We start from the raw sequence: 22,524 nt of genomic DNA on the forward strand, positions 1-22,524 counted from the left end.
CCACACTGAGCTCTAACCGCGCTGCGCACAAACAAACAGCAACACGAACAGATAGGATAGAGAGAAGAAAGAAACCAGATGATCTTGACCCTCTATTAAAAAGTCCCCTGTTCTTTTTTTTTTTTTTTTTTCCCAGTACGTATAAACTGACCAGGCCAGGACCGCAGGTTATGCCTCTCAATCTGCTGGAGTCAGAGAATATACTGAAGGATCGCAGGTGGCACACCAGTATATCTAGGGGGTGCTTTCAGTTTTCTCTCTGACTCCATCTGCTGGAGGGGAGGCATAACCCAGCTGTCTGGACTGATCCTGGTACGTACAGGGAACAATAGAGTTCTTCAAACAAGTCTTTTGACAAGCTGAACCCCAATGAGTTAATTGAAGTGAAGTCCAGTCAAATTGTGGGTTATGTATCTGTAGCCAGGGAATTCAGAGTACCACTGGATGAATAGCCTTCCGAATAACATAAAAAGCTAGACATTCCTGTTGTGAATTCGTGCAAAATGTTACTGGAGTGGTGGTGTGTGTAATCTTCCCTGGAAGAGGATCTCCATGAATAGAATAAAGAGTCAAGAGTACTGGACAAGAACGAGTAGGAATAGCCAATAGCTCCACAAGATCTTGCATTAAAAAATTTCCTCTGGCACCTGAATCTACTAAGGCTAAGGTAGAGAAATCTCAACCTCCTACGGAAAGAATTACTGGCAGAGTTAATGGGGGAACAGGTAAAGCTAGACCTAGGACCAATCCCCCAGTGAATCCTAGGCCTGGGAGTTTCCCGGTCGGACAGGGCAACGAGCAATTAAATGTCTGGATTCTCCACAGTACAAGCAGAGTCCAGCCCGTTGACATCACTGGCGTTCCTCAGGAGTTAAAAGACCACAACCCAACTGCATAGGTCAGTGATGGCCAACCTTTTGCGCTCAGTGTGTCAAAATTCATAAAAAAACTGAGCATAACTCGGGTGGTGTGTCACTTCTAGAAAAATCCATAATTTTGTGATATTTGTAGTTCTAATATTAATAACAAAGTTATAATTTTAATATATGTTCTGTATTTATTACTAAAGCAAAAACAATTTTTTACCTTACCTGCTTAGTGACTTTTTGTTGCTGAATTTCATTGGCTAAATCTTCAATTAAAACACTCTCCCCCTCCACCCCCCCCCCACCCCCCACCCACACACTCTTACTCCCCTGGATTTTCTCATACACACTCATGCTCTCACACTCACTGGCTCCCTCACACACACACACACTGAACCCCAGGCAGGTTCCCATTCATTTTCACACCACTCCCGCTCCATCCTCCAGGCAGGCACCAATTCATTCTCACGCAGGCACCCATGCATTCACACACATACACCCCCATGCAGAGTCCCATTCATTCACATGCACACACTAAAGGCAGAGCCCCCCTCTCTTTTGCCAGCAACCTCAGAACCTCTCTCATTCCTCTGCTGCCACTGTCACTGCTGCCACAGGGCTATTGGGGAGGTGCCGATTGCTGCTACTGACACTGAAGCCCATTCTGCTGCCTCCTCTGTGCAGGCCCCGTGGGCTTCCATTTTCTCCATGCTGATCTCGTACATTGTGAGATCCACATAGAGAAAGTGCTATTCTTGCACATTCCCAAAGATTACATGTGCCAATCACTAAAAAGTAATTTATTTTGTTTTTTACCTTTGCTGTCTGGTCTTCATTTTCTAATTGGTTGGTCATAGGCTTTTTTCCCCACCTTCCCTTTCTTATTTTTTTTGCCAATTCCTTTTATATTGTCTTTTTTTCCTGTTTCTTTTCTCTCCATCTTCTTCCCTCAAACACACAGGTTCTCATTCTCACATGCATTTCTCTCTCTCACACACACACAGGCTCTCACTGTCACATGCTCTCTCTCATACAATCATTCATACACACAGTCTCTCACTGGCACATGCTGTCTGACTCTCGCACACACAGGCTCTCACTCCCACATGCTGTCTTGCTCAAGCACATGCCGTCTCTGCAAACATTCAGGTCCTCACTCTCACACACAATCTCTCAACTCATCTCATACACGCACACACACACACACCCTCTACAGACCCTCAGCCTCTCTCTCACCTCTGGGCCTCCTCTTCGCGGGTCGTCGCAGGATGGGCTCTGCGGCAGCCCTGCTACCAGGCCTTTTCCTCTTCTCGGGCCGCTGCGACTTGGGATTCGCGGCTGCCCGTAAACGCAAGCGCTGCTCCTCCTGCACGCGCCGATGCTTCACCTCCTTCCAGCCCACGTGGCTCCGGCAACGTTTACTTCCGGGGCCGCACAGGCAGGAAGGAGAAGGAGCATCAGCGCGTTTAAACGTGATCTTTTTCTTCGGGCCGCAGCCCTGCCTATCTGCCTGTCGCTGCGCCCGGGGGCATTGGGGGGGGGGGGGGGGGGATACTAAAAAACTAGTTTTAAAGGCTCAGCACAGCCGATTAAAAAAAAAAAAAATTCCCGATAGTCCACGAAACGGTCAGCAAAAAGTCTCGGCGTGTCACTTCTGACACACGTGTCATAGGTTAGCCATCACTGGCATAGGTTCATCCATCTGTTTGTCTAAAGAAGTGAATGTGAGGTTGGAGATGAATTTTGGATATGATTATCTGGTCCACGCCTCCTGAATCCTTGAAGTTCATGGGATCTCTCTTGCAGACGTCTGTCAATTCTGCCTGTTAAGTCGATCAGAGCTTCCAGAGATGTCGTAAGCGCCTCTCAAGCTAACATTCCAAATTCAACTACACACATCCATGAAACCGACCAGAAGCGCTTATCAGAACAGACTAATCACCCAACCAGCTAAATCCGCGCTGAGTAAACGCGCCCTATCCACAGCAGGCCCTTCACTCTGGAACTCACTTCCCACAGACCTTCGCCTTGAACCATGCCACTCCACATTTAAAAAGAAACTTAAGACTTGGTTATTTAAACAAGCATTCCCGCAGAGCTAAGAGCAGGTAGAAAGTCAGTCACTTATCATCCGTTTACCCCAGCATATTTCACATAACTTATCTTATTTACTGTTATTTTTCATGGATGTTTACTGTTAGTTACTTATTTATTTCTATTTATTTCTATTTTATTTATGTATTTTTTGTTATCTATTTATTATCACTTCTTAATTGTTAACATTATTATTTATATTTCCCTGTTATTTGGATTAACCATGTTCATTGTAAGCCTCTAACTTGAAGCGATATTTACTGTTCATTGTAAACCGGGGTGATATGTATATTATACAGGAACCTCCGGTATATAAATCCGTTAAATAAATAAATAAATAAATAAGTTCACGAGTGGCCAACTCGTCTTTGATCCTGGGAGCTAACCCATCTAAAAAGATAGTCCGAAGGCAGTCTTCTCCCAGTGGAGTTTGGAAGCCAGAGTATGAAATTCCTCCGTATAATCTGCCAGAGAATGCCCACCTTGTCGTATACGAATTAGTTCAGGTCCGGAAACTGCCAAACAACTTGGTTCTTCAAAGACTGTTCGAAAAAGATCCAAAAATCAAGAAAGATCTTGGAGAATGGGATCAGAGTGTTCCCATAGAGGGGAAGCCCAGGCCAGTGTTTTACCCTCAAGTAAGGATAAAATGAAGGTAGTCTTCATAAGGTTGTCTGGAAATAAAGAATTCTGAAGGCAAAAATGCATGTTGCACTGGTTAAGAAATCCCCGACATCGCAACGATCTCCGGCATAGCGAGAAGACGCAGGTAGCAAAATAGCAGAACGGAAGGATGGTAGCGACATTGGAAGACTCGACGTAGAAGGAATTGGAGGTATGTTTCCAGGTACCATGGAATCAAAACGAGCACTGAGCCAATCCATAGAAGCTGCTAATGACTCCAAAGTTCTTTGCTGTTTCAAAATCTTCTGAGCTATGCCCGGAATAGCCTCTGCTGGATCCATGGCCTTGGCGATCTGTTCTAGGCTGTTCAGAAGTGGACCCTTGGACTGAAGGAAGGTGATCCAGCTCGTGAGATGGAATCCTTCCTTCAGGAGGCAAGACTGGACAAAAACTGAAACCCCGCTAAACTTCACCAATACCAACCCACGTTCCCCTTAGGTTGAGCCCTCAGATGCCGGGGTCAGCTGGACTTACGTGGGGTATCAGATTGAGATCACAGCACAGCACCGATGGTGAAATTCTGGGTAGTCAGTGAAGATCAAAGGATGTCAGCTGAATAATCAAAGGATTTATTATTAAAAACAAATCACTGCTATCTTAACATCTTGAATAAGAAAACACAGGGAAATATCAGAACACACAAGAAAACTGAAGAAATCTCAGGAAAACCAAAACCTCTGGAGTCACAGGAGACTAAGAAACAAAAGAACCTGGCATGTTAAAAAAAAAAACACAACACGTTGCCAAGGTACTACTGCAGTGCAGGGACTATCCTTATATAGTCCCTGCACTGTGATGTCATTGAATAGGGTCTCGAGGTAAAAAAGACTGGCCCTTTAAATTTAAAAGTAAATTAACCTTGCGGAGACCCGAGCCCAAGGAAGACCACCGAGCCTAGATCACTTGCGCCGCCCCAGTCGCGCGCTCAGCAGCGCCCCAACCACCAGCCGATCCCAGAAACAAAGCCCCTGCCTCCAGCCTTAGGACTGGTGCGCATTCCTCAAAGCTGTGCCGCGAAAGAACCACCAGTTAGTTCCACGCGCACCGACAGTAAACCGCCGCCGAACCAAGTCCCAACCCAACCGCTGCTGGTAAGCAGAAGCGCAATAGTTGCACAGTAGCACTACCACTGTTGTGACTAATGGTATTCCTCTGTTAATCATCATTTTAACTAAATATTTGTTTTTATTCTAAAAATTGATGCAGTCTCTCGACTGTTGTCACTGTCAGATTTAGAAAAATAACTCATTCAATAGTTTGCAAATGACAAACAAGAAAAATTACAGAGCTTTTCGTAAGTTTTTGCAGAAACTATCAGAAAGTTTATAGAAGTGACACCATGTTAGAAACTCATCTAAGTCAGAAGATACTTAAAGGGAATTAAGAAATGAACAAAAATAAGGTGGCCTTGTGGTTGTTGCACAATTTTTTTCCCTCCCAGAAATTACATACAATTTTGAAATGGTGCATCATTTGTCCAAATTGTGCTAGCAAACAGACTTATGGGCTTTATAGGTTTTTTTTTTATCTGATCCTACATTTCTAAAAGTTTATAAATTTTCAATAAAATCAGATTTAAAAAAAACAACCATGGTCAAATCTAAATTTGATATAAACCGCATAGCTTTGCATACTGGAAATTTCTCCTATTTCTTCCCCAATTAAGACCAGTGAGGAAATGTATGGTGACCAATTTGAACAGGAAGACTGGAAACTAAATCCAGAACTCAAATTGTGTTTTTACTCTGCTGACCGTCCCTGTGACTTTAATTATAACCACTTGTCACAGGTACCCCCTTTAGACTGTAAGCTCTTTGAAACTTGTTGCAGCTGTATGTAGTCTGTTGTAAAGCATCCTGGGATAGAGCACTACATAAGTGTGTAAATATAAGATCTGTCTATTCATACCAAACAGCAACACTGAAACTGTTAAATGCAGGATAAGGAAATAGGAAAATTATTGATTACTGACTCAAACAATAAATAAGATATTCAGCAATGCATTAGTAAGGCAGCTGGGTGTCTTAACAATAGAATCCTCCACTTGAAGTCTCATGCTCTATGATGTCTCAAGATCTACTAGAATATCACTTTCTATACTTAACCCTATATGTTGCTTGTTAGTACACTATCTCCCACAAGAGGCATATATTCTATGGTAATTAATCTGTTTTTACTTGCGTAATCCTAATTATTCCATCATACTGTGGTAATGAATACTTTTAACAAAAAAAAGTGTATGTTGCTCACATTGTGTTATTTTATAAATCACAGAGGTTTCATTTTCATGCAATCGTACTTTTAAAAAAACAGCTTAGAGAGATTCCATTATTAGGTACCCTACAAAATATTCAGCAGAACATTACCTTAAAGAAAATAGTTTATTACATCATGAAAAAGACATAATCAATCAGGCTCATTTAAAAAAAAAAATGAAAATATTTTAGACAGCACATGGACATTCTCTGCCACATGGGAATAATAAAAAAAAAAAGGATCTACTTCTTTACTAAATATTGCACAGTCTGAAAGGAATAAAAAAAAAAGAAAGAAAAAAAAAATCACATGATCTTGGGAACAGCTCACATTATGCATACTCTACCAAGAAACATCCAAAAGAAACCTTGTTTCTACAGTAGCACTAAGTTTATGATTCATGGAATGACTATATTCCATTTAAGACATCCTAGGAACAGGAAGCCTCATTTTGGCAATCCCTTGTGCAAATAATGATAAAAAAAAAAATAGTTATCAAATAAGGCATTTAGTCCTTGATGTCAACTAGATGACGCTAGCAGAGCCTTCTGTCAGTATTGTGCCAGAAATACGGCTATGCCACAAGTTTTGCCTCCAACTCCATCTCCGCAGCTCTCTTGAGTGCAACATCCACTAAGAGCTGAAATCCACTGAAGTCCTGGTTGAGATCTGGCGGAGTGGGTGGGGGAGTGTTGAAAAGTCCACTTTGTGCATTCGCGCTCGGCCCAGACTTTGTCGTGTCCTCGTGGTATGTGGGGGAGGGCTCTGTGAAGCCGCTTACAGTTGCCTGCTGCAGGTCTGCAGTCATGCTGGGGTGAACAGCTTGGCAGCGATGGAAAGATGCTTTCAGTGCGGTTACGGTGGTGTGGCAGATCACAGAAGGTCGAGCCAGGACAGAGCGCTGGGAGCAGGGTTTAGAAGCCAGCGGCTTTCCTGAGGTAGAGTGGAAGGGGCTCTCGTCTAGGGTAGGAATGTAGTCTTTGGTGCCAGTGGGAAATTCCATCTGATCATTCTCAGATGCTTTGGCCCCCCTCCGTGAAATGGTGAACTGGTTTGGGTCCTTGCCATCCTTCCTCAGCAGGTCGGGCAGAAGCCTCCTGCGGGCGTTGATGAACCAGTTGCAGACCTGTCAAACACAACAGCAACTCAGCATCAGCTTCCTTCCACTCATGACTATCCCAACTTACATAATCTGAAGCAGCTTTCTCCCAGGCCAAGAAATAAAGGGAAGGAAGGCTGACACACCTAACATGAAAATCCAAACCCTCATTTGCAACAGTTAGCCAACAGCACTGCCAAAGGGGTTTAGATTTTAAACTTTACATACCTGATAACCTATAAATCTATTGTTCTTTCTTACAGGTTAATTAACAACAGGAAACCTTTCTCTGTGAAAACAGCTGCTCCTCCCACCAACAGTAACTGATTTTTAGTGTTCAACTGACTGTGGCAGCAGGCCTAACGAATTACCTCATTTGAGGTTTTTTTTTCTTGTTCAAATATCAAACTGGTTTCTAGGGTAATGAAGGCAGCCTTATCCTCTGTGTGTGGTTTTTTTTTTCAGTGCAATTTCTATTGATACTGTCAGAACAGAAAGCCTTTCACATGAATTAATTCTATTATTCAAGTGTGGTATTATAAAATTACACAATCTCTACTCTGTGACAAATATCTTTTAAATCTACCAATGCTTTTATTGAAAAAAATATATATAAACCACAATATAAATATATAGTTTGAACAAAGCCATTCAGGCATATATACATTTCTCGCTGGAAAAATATTCCAGAACAAGGGGATTGGAATATGAGACATAAGGTGTAAGCTGAGTAACAAGAGGAAAATATGCCTTCATAGAAAGGGAGATGGATGCATATAGCAGCCTCCCAAAATCAATACCTGAATTCAAAAAGGCATAAGACAGGAACAGAAGATCCACAGCAGTGAAAGAGAGGTTAAAGCCAAAAAACAGAAAATTTGATGGACAAAACAAAAAAGAATTACAAGGCCCATCTAGCTTGCCCATTCCTGATGCAATACAGCAAAGCCTACCTGATATAATGGCTTTAGCTTCACCTCCTTGCACCTTACAGATCCTCTGTGCTTATACCATACGTTCTTGAATTTGTTACTACTTTTGCCTCCAACACTCTACTAATAGGCTGTTCCATACATCCACCAGCCTGTTTAAAAAAAATTCCTTATGCTACTCCTTAAGTCCTCTTGTTCTTTTACTTTCTATCTACTAGAAAATATTTGCTGCTTCTTCACAAACTTGTTTCAATGTACATGTTAAAATGTCTCAATCATAACCTCCTCCTTTCATCTCTGCCTTCTAGTTCCTCTCCTCTAGTATTTACATATTTAGGTTCTTAAATCTCATCTCCCAGAATTTATGCTACAGACTCTGTACCATACTGGTGCCTCTTCTCTGTCCTCACTATATCCTTTCAAATGGTAAGATCTTGAGAATTGGACACAATACTCTAGATAAGGTCTCACCAATGACATCTACAGAGGCATTACCACCACCACCACCACCATTTTTCTATTGGTAATACCTCGTCATGCACATTTAGCATTCTCCCGACTCTTGCCACTGTAGTCTCAAGACTGTTTTTGCCACCTTGAGTTTATCATCATTCCACCATCTGTCTCCTGCTTGGTATCAATCAATACTTCAACCATCTTGTATTATTCTCTTGAATTTTTTCATCCCAAATGTAGGAATCTATACTTTTGTAATTTAAATCCTATTTGCCTAAACTCTGACCATTCAAGCTCTCTTAGGGATACTCCTTTCTCCTACTCTTTTGCATGTATACCCTACCTCTGTATTACCTACAAAAAGATAAACCTTTCCTACAAGATTCTTTGCAACATCACTTATTGAAATACTGACCAGAACTGATCCCTCTGCTGACACTTAAAGCAATCTATTGAGAACTCCCCCTTTTTGAGGTAAACTCCATTTACCACAATCCTCTGTTGCCTTTGACATTTTCTAACTCAGTTTACCAGTTCAGAACTCACCCTCAGGTTGCTCAACATTTAGGAGCCTCCTGTGTGGGACAATCTCAATGGCCTTACTGAATTATAAGTATACTGTATGAGTTGCGAGCCCCTGATAAAACCAAGTCTACTTACATCATGTAACTTACTGGATTCAAGATATTCTACTCTCATTTCCTTTATTAGCTCCATTAATGTACCCACCACAAATGTCAGATTAACTGACCCGTGGATACCAGACTTCACATTTCCATTTTGATAAGAGATGATGTCGTATTGTCTCCAGTCCTCTGGAACTTCTTATGCCTCCAAGGGAATTGTTGGTCAGAACCATAAGTGAACCTGCCAGTATCTCTCTAAGCTCTTTTAATATCCTAGGATGTATCTCATCTTCCCCCATTATCTTGTCTACTTTTCAGTCCTACTAGTTCCATGTGGACCCTCTCTTATGTAAATGGAATAGTATCTTCCCCATCTTCAACCTGTGTTCCTTCACCAACACTCTTCTTTAGTGAAAGTTGGATAATCTTAATTTGTTCAGTATTTCTGCTTTCCTCGTATCAGTCTCCACCTATTCTTGCTTTTTAACTCTTAGTCTTACAATCTAACTTCTGCAAGTCTTCTAACATATATAAAAATTCATCACCTTGCTTTACTGCCTTAGCTACTTTTATTCTGTCTGTGCCTTTACTGTCCTGACTACCTTTCCTGCTTCCCTCAACCTTTCCAGATATTTTTGCCAGTCTTCTTTCTGAGATCCCTTATATCTTTTGAATACAATTCCTTTTACCCTTACCTTTTCAGCCACCTCTTATGGACATCTTCATCTCTCTTCCCTCTTACTTTTATTTACTTTCCTAACAAAGATGTGTTGCTCTTACAATGAATCATTTTAGTATAACCCATTACTATTCTACTTCACCTAGACATTCCTAGGCTACCAAAGCCTCCTTTAGGTACTCCTGTATCTTAAGGCTGGTAATCTCGCAGTTCAAAACGCTAACCTTTGTGTAAACCACAGAGGTCTGTGGTATTGCTGCAGGAAAGGAAAACAGGCAGACTAGATGGGCTTTGTGGGTCTTTTGTGCTGTCAAATTATATGGTTCTATAAGCACCTGTAGTGTGGAGAGCTGTGTCTGTCTGGACAGCAGGGCTTTTTCTTGCTCAGAAGGATAAGCATTATATCGGTGATCATACAGCCAGTCTCGCAGGATCTGCACAGACTCCTTTGGCAAATTACCCCGTCGTCTCCGCTTGCCAGAGCCACCACTGGAAGACAAGTCGAGTGGGATATCCATGCTGTCGTCATCCTCTGACTCGCTGCCTGACAGAGGCATTATACCTAGGATAATAAAGCAGAATGCAGGACTGGTCAGGTCAGTAATTCCAAACAGTTTCTATGGCTCATTATTGTAAAAGCGGGTCAGACAAAATGACTGTAGCCACTCTGTCTGACCCGGTATATAGTCAGACCAACTTCTAACACATACCACCTGTGAACCTTGCTGCTGCTACAGTTTCAAAAGTCTTCTAACTTACGTTGCCATGTGCAGCACAGCACCCCCCCCCCCCCCCTCCCCAAGTTTACCAAAAACAAAAGGCAGGAAACAACTCTTTTCTATGTGAGATCTTTACAAACAAACAAAGTCAGCAGAAATTTTGTATGCCACATCCCCAATAAGCGCACCATACAAAGTACAATGCCTTCATTCACATGATGATTTTACAGATTGGTCAGTCCTTAAACAGAACATGTATGCACATAAAACAGTGCCCAGGATGTCTTGATTCTTGTTTGCCCTCAAATGGAAGATCTCGTTTCTTCCTGTCTGTACTAACTGTTCCAACTCCTGTAGATACCCGCTTCCATCCCAAAAGGGACATACAACCCAATAGGCCACAGCTTCAAGGAACGCAACAATATTTACACCCCATTATGGCCAAGTGGGAGGAGAAGGAAATGCAAAACTCTTACGTTACTTGTACTCCCATGCCAGGCTTTAACACTATATTATTAAGACGTCTGTGGTCTCAGGGCATTAGATACACTGTCCTTAGTTGGTTTGAATCTCTTCTTTCCAGTCATTCACAGCTGGTATTTTTCTTGGAAGATAGTGCCCCCCCTCCCCCCAATAGATTCATCTTCAGGGATCTTTTTAATCTTTATATTAAACCACTGGCTAACTTCATTCGAACCAAAGGAGTTAATGTTCATGTCTAACAATGACAAACTGGATCCAAACAGGGAGAAAGCAGTAGACCAACCCCCAAATGGTTGATTTTCTAAGACAGCTTTATGGACTCAGAACCAGTTAAAAAAAAACTTTATTCTAACCAGACTGAAGTTCTGTGCCTTTAGAAAAGATCAATTCACACGTCAATCCCCATATGGGCTTACAAGGTGTAATGCTTCAGAGAAAAAAACAATCAAGTCTATATTTTAGGAGTTGTAGTAGACTGAACTTATGCATGCCTCCATATATTGCACCTCAGTCACTAAGGCATGTTTTTTTCTCCCCAAATGATATCTGCTCTATCATTTCTGTTAAGGAAATTTTTGGAGAAATCCGATTTGGCTACTCATATTGCTTTGTTAATCTAATTTATTATTATTGTAACTCTCTACTGATCAGTCTACCAAAAAAAGCCCTCGTAAAATTACAAATAAAAAAATACTGCTGCTCAATTGTTGTCAGGTCTGCATCACTGGGCCCATCTCTCCCCCACATTGCAGACCCTTCACTAGCCTTTAACAGAAAGCAAATGCAAACTTGAGATTCTTTATTACTCCTAACAGTGCTGCATAGCTCAAGTACTCAAATATTTAATGAGCCAAGTTCATTGATTCATCCAATGACTAACTTTTAGCTCTGACTGGGCTAGATACTTGATCTTCAGAGAGCAAGTAGGTTGTTAAATTCTTCAATAATTTAATAGTATATTTTAATTTTATTACTATTAATGTAACTCTGTATTTATTACATTTTATGGTTTATTAAGCTTGTTACTATTATTAGTTTATGAATTATATTTCCCTGAGCATTAAATATGATGATTAAATATGAACTATAAATATAAACCGCTTTAAAGTTTTTTCCTCCAGGATCAACTGTCAGTCCAAGCTAGCTATCGGAATTTGATTCCCAAAACATGGCATGCTAGCACATTTCTAACATAGTGTACCAATTTCTTATCACTGACTAACAATGTACTACTTATACATTGTGCAACTGACAGAAAGAATGCCCATAATTTGTTTAGTCCACTCATCTATAACTAATGTATTTCAATGGGAAACGTTGTGTAAAACTTGGAGCATTGATGTGTTTGGCTTTTGGCTACCCTGAAAGTAAAATTCTTTATTTAAAGACATGACAACACTGAAGTAATAAAAAGAGTAGCCATGCATATTTTGCAGTAAACTTTGCTTTGCATTTAAGGCTTTAATTTTGATCATATCCAAGAATTAAAAAAAAAAACATGTCAATACGTAAAGTACAGATACCTCTACCTTAAACAGGTGGGGAAAAGGAGGTCCTCACACACACCCTTGTCCCCCCTCCACACACAAAACTTCACTTCAATTGCTAACCATTGAAAGCCTTTAGGGAAAACAGACAAAACTTTAGTTAACCATTGCAACTGAATACCACAGCCTATTATCCACTTTGTTTCCTTCATCTAGCATTTGTCACAGAATTATCTTCTGAATATACACCATCTCAAAGTCAAGACAAGAACTGGAAAGTCGGTTCTGCAGTACTGTTAGCAACCATGCTGGGAATGCCAGAGGGCTAAATCTGTGTGCAATTTAGTCTGCAGAAATACTTCTAGAATCAAAAGAAGCCAGAACACACAGGTGAAGAAAGTGTACAAGGAGTTCTGAAAAGTTTATATTTAACTACAGATCACTTTATGCATGAAATGAGCTATTCAGTTTCTAACATTGGTAACTTGGCAGTTCAATCACTATTTCATTTTCCTTTCTTTACTGATCCTTCCTGCTGCTAGCAAAGCAGACCTAGAACACCAGTTCAGAAGACATCCACAACATAACAGCACGGAGCATTTACCACAAATTTATTGCTATACTTATGCAGTAAAAAAAAAAAAATCTACTGTAATGTTACACCTTCACATCTGCCGGCTGGCCGTGTTACCTTATTTGCAACAGAAAGTTACTACTGCTGACATGGGAGGCGCTTCTTGTCCTGAGAAAACCAAAAGGATTTCGCTTTGGAGGAAGCTAAGATTTGTATTCTGGAGGGGAGGATATCAGCATGCTGTTTTAACGCAGCCATATTTGCAAACTTGTTAATATGACAACCAAGTGAATTACAAAACAGTGTCATTAGGACCTTTCTTTCTGTCTCATTCCAATTTATTAGCAGAGATTAGTGTTTAAAGGTTTTTTGCTTTTTTGAATTCTGATATCCATTCACTCTTCTGTCAAAGCTATTATTAGGAGAATGACCTCAGAACCACAAGGAGCCCTTTTGCTGAAAGCTGAGTGATGTCACTGAGGCAGAGCTTTAAAGTACCTGGCACTGGATGAGTTTAATCTTCAGTTTCTGCAGTGAACACCAATGTGTACCACCAGCCATGCTCACTATTACACATTAAAAACATGGCAGGTGTGCACACAGTGCCAATGCAGCACAAGCAGCTACAGAGTGGACTCATTAAGGGAATATTTTAAAACAGAAAGTCAGTCAGACACTCAGCTTTTATTCTCCATTAAAAGTTGAAAAAGAAAAAAAATTAGAACAAAAAAATAAACAAGGGGAACCTATGAATAAGAGCAAAAAAGGATACAATAAGCACTTGTGGAATCTGCTGCTTCAGATAGAGCGCTAATGACAACTGGGAGGAGGAGAGTTAAGAACTCAGGGGAAGGAAATCAATTATATAAAACCATGACATAGGTTTGGGGAGAAAAAAAAAACCAAAACAGAAATCTTGTGCAAAATCATCAAAATGTAAAAACAGATCTCAACAGGTCTTTGTTTTTTCTTAAGCCTATTAAATCATCAAACACCAACAGCAATCCAGTATGAACAGTGCAGTGAAATGCAGAGCTGTCAGCTGTCAATGGGAAGACATGGCCCAATGACAGCAAGCTCCTGACAGAGTCATCCGAAAGCTGGCTATGCTTTTTAAAGGTTCAGTTACTGCACGGTAGAAACAGATCCAATTGTAAAGCAGCAAACCGAGACAAGACATGACCTGACCTACCAAGTCATGTAACAAACCTCATCCAAGCAGCCAGAAAAAAAAAAAAGAGTTCATTTTCTCATTAAGCATTCCTGAATCCGGAGGCAAGACACATAAAAGTTCTACCTTCCGCCAATAATTACTTTCAAGAAAAATATCAACACAGCCAACTCAAAAGGTTGAGTAGAAATATTACCCGGAGGGTGTACAACACTAAAATAAATAGTGCTGTAAACTCAATGGCAAAATATATTTTTTTTCTCTCACAAATCTGAACCATCCTTCTAGGCCTGTACCCAGATGCACTCTAACCACCTAGGAGGAGTAAGAGTGTATAAAAAGTTACTTTCAGGTGGCATTTTAAACAAGCAACCATAGCTGGAACCCTCAAGTTTTATACCCATTTTCTGGCCTCTTTTGCTTACTAGGTCACTTCTACTTTTGCCCTAATTGGTGTTTTTCTACATGTTTGGAATACAAGTTTGGGAAGTCTTATTAGGGCCTAGCCCCCGTTTCCTGATCTTTTCCTAGTTGAGATGCAGCAATGGCCCAACACATGGGAGTGTTGTGATGAGCAGCCCTGCAGCTTTCAAAAACTTCACAACTTCAGAGAAACCAGGGCGGACTTAAGAAGCTCAATTTGTCTCCTTCAAGTGATTCATCTAAACACATTTGTCTGATATTCCTGATTTAACCCTGACTCTCCCAGTAGCTAGATTCACAAGGTTTAAAAAAAAAAAAAAAAAAAAAAGACCTGTCTTTTAAATCTCAGAAAAAGGAGGAAAAGGTAAAACTAATGAAGGAACACTCACACTCGCTTTACATGTTTTTTTTGCCAGTTAGTGAGCCTTGAATGAACAGCTTTCAGCTAGCCTGTAAACCTACTCTGCTCTTAACAACAGGTTCCCCCCACACCCCTCCTACTTCAAACATTTTCGAATTATTTTTTTTTTGGGGGGGGGGGATCTTGTCTGCAGTTTTGGCAGCAGAAACTTCGGGAGGGGGCGGCTTAGGCTGGCAGCTGCTGGGCGGGAAGCGAGGCTGAGCTCTGCCCGCTGGTCACGAGCCAGCGCTTTGTTGTTGTTCTCCAAGCACTCGGCCGCCGCCGCCAGTTTACTTGTTGCACCACACACTGGCTGTAAATACTTCACCGGCTGAGACTGACTGTCACGAGCTAGGTCTCCTTTAGTCACTTTTCACTCCTCAAACTGGGAAGGGCAAAAAAAAAAGGCCCGCAAGCATCCGCTCCGGAAACTCCGGCCAGATGAACTGGAGGCGTTTCCCCATGGGGAATGGGAAAGTTTAGTGCAACTGGTTTGCTGCCTAAAGTATGTTTGCAGCTCATGGCAATAAGGACCTGAGTCACTAAAATGCTCTCCCCCCTCCCGTGGGGAAGCATGCCTTAAATGTGTGCAGATAGTCCTGAAATTACGTGAAGAATGCAATAAGCCACTCTGAAGTCTGAAAATCTCCTAATTTTGCATTAAAAATTACATCCAGAGCACGAGCTCCACTAATCTGTTTAATCTATGCGGAAAACACAGCTAACCTTTTGAACAAAAGACCTTAACAGGCATTTCCATCACTTAAATCGTGAATTATCGTTATACACATTTCGATAGTGAAACTGTTAAAAAAAAATTGTTTCTTGTGAAATATACTCCCCTACATCAAAAACGTTACCAACTGGACTTCATTTGAGTCAATTGGAATTTTACTAGACACAAGACCTTACTCTAAAAATGATCACTATAGCTGACCCTAATGGGTATAACTCAAAATGTTACTGTAGTAACCTGCCTTTCACTCCCTGGTAGTTAGTAATAATGCTATTCCTTCACCACTTGTTAAAATGAAATCTGAAGTGTTGTCCACACAAATTAATGACGTTTAAGATGGGTTTTATTATTAACTAGGATAACAGGAAATCGGGAGGGGGATTATTGTAAGGGACTTTCCATGGTAGCCTTGCTTTCCTTCTCCCAAATGTTAACGAGTGGAGAAACCAGTTTTCTTTCTTGCGTTTCGCTGTCTGAACTTAAAGCAATCAGTCTTGGCACAGCCATCGAAACAAACCAAAAGTTTAAAATTACTGATTTTTTTTCCTTCTCCAAAACCAAGACAAAGATCTGATCTAACAAGCCCAAACTGGGGGGGAGGGGCTCCCTTTGTCCTACGGATCTGAACAGTTTCTCGCATCTGTGAATAATTTCTTCCCTTCTCAGCTGTCAGAACTGCCTCCTCCCCCCTTCCCTTCTGACTTAAGTTTCGCCTTCCAACTTATTCCATCTAATATTCTATCCTGATTGCTGAACACAAAGCTGCTCAGATGGTGGATTTCAGCAACTGATGTATTTAAAAAAAAATAATAAATTCGCATCATTATGGAAGTAAGAGTTGAGCACCACTGCATGAACGAGATGAGAGGTTTACAATTTGTTCTCCCAAAAAGGGGCATGCCCTCCCCATAATGGTAGCCAGCTGTTCCCCAGGTGCACAGGGAAGAAAAGCACAGGCACTTGACGAGCAACAAGTCCAACAATCATTCAATCGCACCATAGCTCTCAGCAACTTACCAGAAAAGAAAAAAAGCCTCCCTACAACGTGGAAAAGTAGTCACGAACAAAGGAAGCTAGTATTGCTTTCAATATCCAAACTCTTTCCCCCAAGAACGAATAATTCAGAAAGCAAGAACGTGTTTCTGAAGAGAAACAGCAGTTCCCAGTCCCCGATCTCCTGAATATCAGAAGCTGAGCTTATAAAATGTTCTTAAGGGAAACATTTGTGGCTGCGACCCTGACCTCCTGCTGGTATCCAAACAAAGAGCGTCCCTGCCCCACACCCCTCAGCGAGGGGCGATTTGGATCCAACCTAGTTTTTAAGAGAAATCCACTCTTCAGCCTCACCCCCCCTCTTAAAAGATCACCTAAACAGAAAATGTTCGCTTGAAGAGAGAGGTAAAACAAAAGGCAGGCGTGTAGCAAAACGCCCAAGTTTGAAAGTGCAGCGTGACAGCGTGCATCGGCGTCGTCTTCCCTTCCCTTTAAACTCCAAAAACGTCTTTCTCCAAACGTCCCCAGTCAAAGTGAGCTCCAACTCCCGGGGCTCTTAGTGGAAGTTAAAGTCACACTGAAGTTTTGTTTTAAGTTAGAAGTGAGAGCAAAATCGAGCCCCTTGCCCCTGGGAGTTGTGGACAGCATGCTTTCCCTGGCTGGCTACTTTCCCCTAGCAACCCAAATAAAGTGACACGCTTACCTTTTTTCGTTTTCATCTTTGACTTCAACAGAAAACTACTTTCCACCAGCTGCAATTAACTTTAAAAAAAAAAAAAAGAAACAAACACCAACTAAATTCCGAAATGTATACTTTCTTATCCACGGGGGGGGGGAGAAGCGATCACAGACCAGGAGTGTAGTCCCCAGCGCCTCGCTCCTGGCAGCTGCAGAATGGAGTGGCCACTCTCTCTTCCCGGCTTCCTTGCCTTCTCTCCGGCTCGCTCTAAGCCGGGTCGGTGGGTGGGGGTAGGATTTTTCCCCTCCTCAGCAGCCTGTCTTCCTTTCTTCTCCCTCGCCTCGTGGTGCAGGAGTTGGGAGTGAGCGAGGAGGTAGATTAGGTGCATGAGGTGCTCCAGTCCCTCCCCTCCCCCCCTCCTAAACTGCCTGTGTGAGTGTTTGGTGAGCAAGAGCCGGGCCACCCTCCCCTGCCAGGCACACACACAAGGGAAGAGCGGCCGCTACCCTCCCTCCTTCCCCCGCCAGCTCTGAGCGGCAGGGGGAGCTCCTGGCACGGCTGCTGCTCCCTCCTCAGGTTTTGGGGTTTTTTTTATTATTTTGCTTTCTTCCCAGACAGCCGTTTGATCATTAAACTGGAGCAAAGGGAGGGCAGCGTGTGTTTGTTTCCTTCTTTCTTTCTTCCTTCTTTTTTTTTTTTTTTTTTTGGTTGACAGCTGCCCTCGATTTCGCCTCTTGTTGATACCGGATGATCCACCCACTCATAAGTGCGAAAAAAGAAGAAAGGAAAGTATGTAAAGGAGGGGGGGGGAGACTCTTCAAAGCTCTCAGCCCGTCATTAAACTTGCATTCTTGCATCTCTCCCCTCCCAGAGACTGGCGCAGAATCTTTATACATTATTTTCCCTTTTGTTATGGAGCTGGACGGATTGTGTTCCGGGGCGGCTTGACTTGCAAATCGCTGCCAGCCGAGAAGAGGCTGATTTTTTTTTTTTTTTGCATATCAACCTGAGCGCCGGGCGCAACACATTTGAAGGCTTATATCCCTCCTCCCCCACCAATTAAAAAAAAAAAAAAGTAACATTTTTGTTTAATCCGCTTTATTTTCATGCTGACACCAACTCGCGCTCACTTCATTGTGCAACTTTTTGCATAACACGCTTTCCCGTGTTATGCAATTAATAAGCCTTTCCCATCAGCTGTAATAATAATAATAAACGCTTCCTGTCATACTGCTAATATAATGGATTTCACCACAAAAAAAAAAGGAGCGAAGGTGGGGGAGGAATCTTGACCATTATCGCTTCTACGCAAACAGACAGAGAAAGAAACAACGCTTGTGAAGCGAACAGGGCAAGTTTGTGGCAGTTTCGAGCCGTTGCAGGGAGTGTGGGAAGCGGCACGGCCTTGATTGCAGCTGCTCGGGACTTGGGGGCGGGTTCAGCTGCTACAGGGATGGTGGGGGGTGGGGAGGAGCCGCTTCCTTTCTTTTTGCTGGATGCATGGGAGGAGGAAGGAGTTGCTTGGTTCAGAGATTGGTGGCTCATATCCGGAATGTGTGCAGGGGCCAGGCACAGTCAGCCCTGAGTCACACAGTCTGAGCCGTTCCTGCACTCCCAGGAGTTTACTTTTTGTTTTCCCGCCGGGCTTCTGTGAGAAGAAAAAAAAAAAAAGAAAACATTCCGTCACGCTTCTTAATTAGCCGCTGCTCGGAAGAGCAAACTAAAGCTCAGGCCCAGACGTGGAAAGTTTTGAGGCACCAGACGCTTAAGCTTGAAAGGCAACACCACCCATCCCCCAACTTTACAGCTTTTTTTTTTGGGGGGGGGGGGGGGGCAGGAAAGAGGATCCTCCCACCACCAGGCCTAACAGCAACTAAGCCCCTGAGCAGTGCCCCAGAAAGTCCCTGGTTTCCGCTTTTTTTTTTTTTTTTTTTTTTTAAGTACCCGAGTATCACATTGGTTTCGTCCATCAATCTGTTGTGTCTGAATATATATTTTGTTGTGCAGATTCCTTAGCCTGCCTTTTAATTATACCTGTGTTGGTTCTTCTGAAGAAAACTGGATTTGCAGGCTGTGATACGTTTCAAAGACCATGCAGGACCTATTTTATATTTTCATCACCTAATCTTACCTTTTAGTTTGTGATTCTCCTAATCCTGAAAAGAATGGTGGGGGGAGGGGGAGTGTCCTGTCCGGTCAGGCCCTGCCCTTCCCCAAATACATCGTTCAGCTCTTGGCTCTATATTGATCTTTTACAAGTACAGGGGCGATGCCTCTAGGGGTGTATGGTAAAGCTGGACCTTGATTTCCTTAGATTCATGGAGGGGAGGGGGACTAAGTATGTCTTTCTGACTGTAAAAACCTCTAGCTAAAAGGAACTTGCAGGTGCACATCTGTGGTACATGAAAAAAATAAAGAGCTGCATATGCCGGTCGCTCAAAACAGGGTTGTGCTAATTTAACTTTTTTTCATTTGTTTCAGAAGAAAAAAATAAGATTATTCAACAAGCATTAGCTGACATTAAAAAACAGTAAAATCATGTTACCTGTGGTCTAAAAATTCCATAAGCATTCTAGCTAGTTTAAAAACTAAAAAAAAATGTCATAGTCATAGCAATAATGTCCTTTGGAAGCCCTCTTCTAAGAAATCTTCTCTAGCTATATTGTTAAGATGCTTGGCCTTTTTCTTGGGGTATCTAATTATGTATGGATAATTACAATTAATAATGAATAGGGAAATAAAAAAAATGTTCGATTAAATAACTGCGCACTCTTGGTATTGTTAGTATTTGTACTTTAGGGTTTTGAACCTTTAGCCTATTAGCTGAAAAGCATGTGTGGCTGGTACAGAGTGGGACATAGAATTAATGTCTGGAGCACCAACAATTGTATGATCTTCCAATGTGAGGTTCATGCTAATCTGTCCTTGCAGAATCTAGATTAACTGCTACCTACCCCTTCACATAAAATCAGATAATCTACAGTTTACATATTTTTTGTGGATGAAAAAAATAATTGTGTGTTGAATTAGTAATGGATATAATTAATTTGAACTGGAAAGCCATAAATCCTGATTGTTCTGTGCTTTAAAATATGTAACTGACACTAAATCTTAAGTGGGAAAAATTCTAAATGGAATATAATACATTTTAAACAAAGAAGCCAAAAGCAGCATAAGATATCTGTTATTTCAACTATTTTTTCCCTAAATTTTCTAAAGCAAAAAAAAAAAAAAGGGGGACAGCAAAATTAAGGATTACAAACACAAGAGAGTTTTCATTGATTTAAGATGAACCTTTTTTATATTTTAGTTTATTAAAGGGATTTGAAGTAATTTGATCTGTGAGATGATAGATTTTCAGTTATATGGACTGCTCCAAGGACTATTAGCATCGTTTAACCTAATTTTAAAGCAGCAAAAATCATTTTTTTGGATAATTCCCATTAGCAATTAAAGTAAACAAATAATTAAGAACCCCCTTTTCATGCTGATTTTTAATTGATGGTTGAGAAGATAGTGTGTTGAGGTTGTGATGAACCTAGAGCTGCTGTGCTGATTCTTATTAGATCCCCATGCCAGCATTGCGCCAATTCATGTTAAAACTGAATATGGAAGAGGTAACCAAGGAAAAGGAAATAGATTTGTTAAAGCAGGCAATGCAGCCTTGGTAAAAGTTGTAAACAATAAGATATAGTGGAGACAAAAATTAAATAATACCTAGAAATAAGGCCAAAAGTCAAGACACAGATGATTTTGGTATTTAAGGTGGTCCTGTTGCTGTAAGTTTTATCTCAGATATGAAGAGATTCCTGGCACGCTTTTCATTTTATTTTTTTAGGTAATATGCATTAGTCCCGAGTTAAAGTTATAAATACAAAGAGTTTCTGTGTTTCATATTGTACGTTCTTTGGAGCCGCCTTCCCTGCTCAACCATTTTGATTGTATGTGTCATCCATGCAGCATAATGACAGACCTTTTTATTTTCTGGAAGGGTATGTGCCTTATGAAATTTAAAAAAATCCTTTAAGAAACCATTCTCCTTGCCTTTTATGCAGGCTTACATGAACAGGCCTTTGTAAGCGAGTACACATTAATTCATCATATGGAACATGAGTAAATAAATGTTTGCAAGATTATCTGCACTACTGAGTTGATGTAAGTATTACATTGAGGTTTACTTTTGGCCCATAGAGATCTGGTTTTCAGGATATCCAAGTTAAACAAATTAAGCAGTTTAAATTGAGCAAATTAAGCATACCAAAGGTATGCAGATATATCTGATGGATATTCGTGGTAGAAGTCCTGGAACTTTGATTTGTTTGCAGCCGTGGAGGGCCTGAGTTGGTCATTCCTTTTGTAAATTCTAACACAGTAATTTACTTAGGACAATGTTGCATGCCCTGGTTTTAGTCCAAGGGCCGAGTAACTCAAACACTTAAGACATGTTCCACTGTCCAGGGGAACCAAGACTAGGGATTAATTTTAGCACTAATAAATAGGAATAATAATAATAATACATGTTCTTATTTTATTTTTCTATAGCACTGACACTGTATCCAGATTTCTATAAGGTAAACCAACATGTCAAAATAATACAAAGACTATGTAACTGACACTGCAACCACACAACTTTGTGTAACTGAGTCATACAAGTGCAGTGCAAAAGGTAATTGAGTTCCCTGCTCGGAACTGTGTTTGTCATTGGGAATAAGGGAACAAGAGAAAGGGAAGGTGGGAGATCAGAGTGGAAGTGGTGGGGGTTTTGGATACTGTTGGAATTCGCTTCCGAAGAAGTGTATACTCGGAAGCAATTTGAAGATTGTGGGGTAGGGACGGGGGAAGGTGATGAGTACAAGGACAGATTTGTAATCCCCACCCCCCTTTCAGTGCATACTGCATTATCCTGCGCAGTAGGATTTTCATTCGCATGTATAGTCATAATATGTCGTTGACTTAACAAAAAAAACCCCACAGTACTGCAGTGTTTTTAGATTGACGGTTCTGCACCCAGTACTTTTCTTTTCTGTTGACTCTTTCTTTGTCGGTGATTGTAAATTCATTCGGCGGCATGCCCCGGACATTTGGGTAGTGATTGTAATGTGGCAGACGCTGATTTGTGACATTCCTGAATGACTCACTCGGAGAGCAGACGCGCTGATTAGAAAGG

At 41.4% G+C, this 22,524-nt stretch overlaps 1 protein-coding gene across 1 annotated transcript; it reads right to left on the reverse strand.

The window, feature by feature from the left end:
* Positions 1–4,336: 4,336 nt before the first annotated feature.
* On the reverse strand, positions 4,337–18,079 carry TGIF1 (TGFB induced factor homeobox 1). Its single transcript, XM_029591061.1, has 3 exons — positions 17,382–18,079; positions 10,028–10,254; positions 4,337–7,026 (listed from the first exon to the last, which is right to left on the reverse strand). The coding sequence occupies exons 1-3, from the start codon at positions 17,395–17,397 to the stop codon at positions 6,475–6,477; spliced, it is 795 nt and encodes a 264-aa protein (XP_029446921.1). The 5' UTR covers positions 17,398–18,079; the 3' UTR covers positions 4,337–6,474.
* Between the last annotated feature and the right edge of the window lie 4,445 nt (positions 18,080–22,524).

The sequence above is a fragment of the Rhinatrema bivittatum genome, chromosome 2 (genome assembly GCF_901001135.1).
Source record: "Rhinatrema bivittatum chromosome 2, aRhiBiv1.1, whole genome shotgun sequence".
NCBI classification, from domain to species: domain Eukaryota; kingdom Metazoa; phylum Chordata; class Amphibia; order Gymnophiona; family Rhinatrematidae; genus Rhinatrema; species Rhinatrema bivittatum.

Excerpts from the sequence above, each read along its gene's own strand:
- TGIF1 (XM_029591061.1), bottom strand. Across the intron at positions 7,027-10,027 it reads CACAGCTCTCCACACTACAG|GTCTGCAACTGGTTCATCAA; the intron begins GTGCTTATAGAA and ends TGTGTTTGACAG.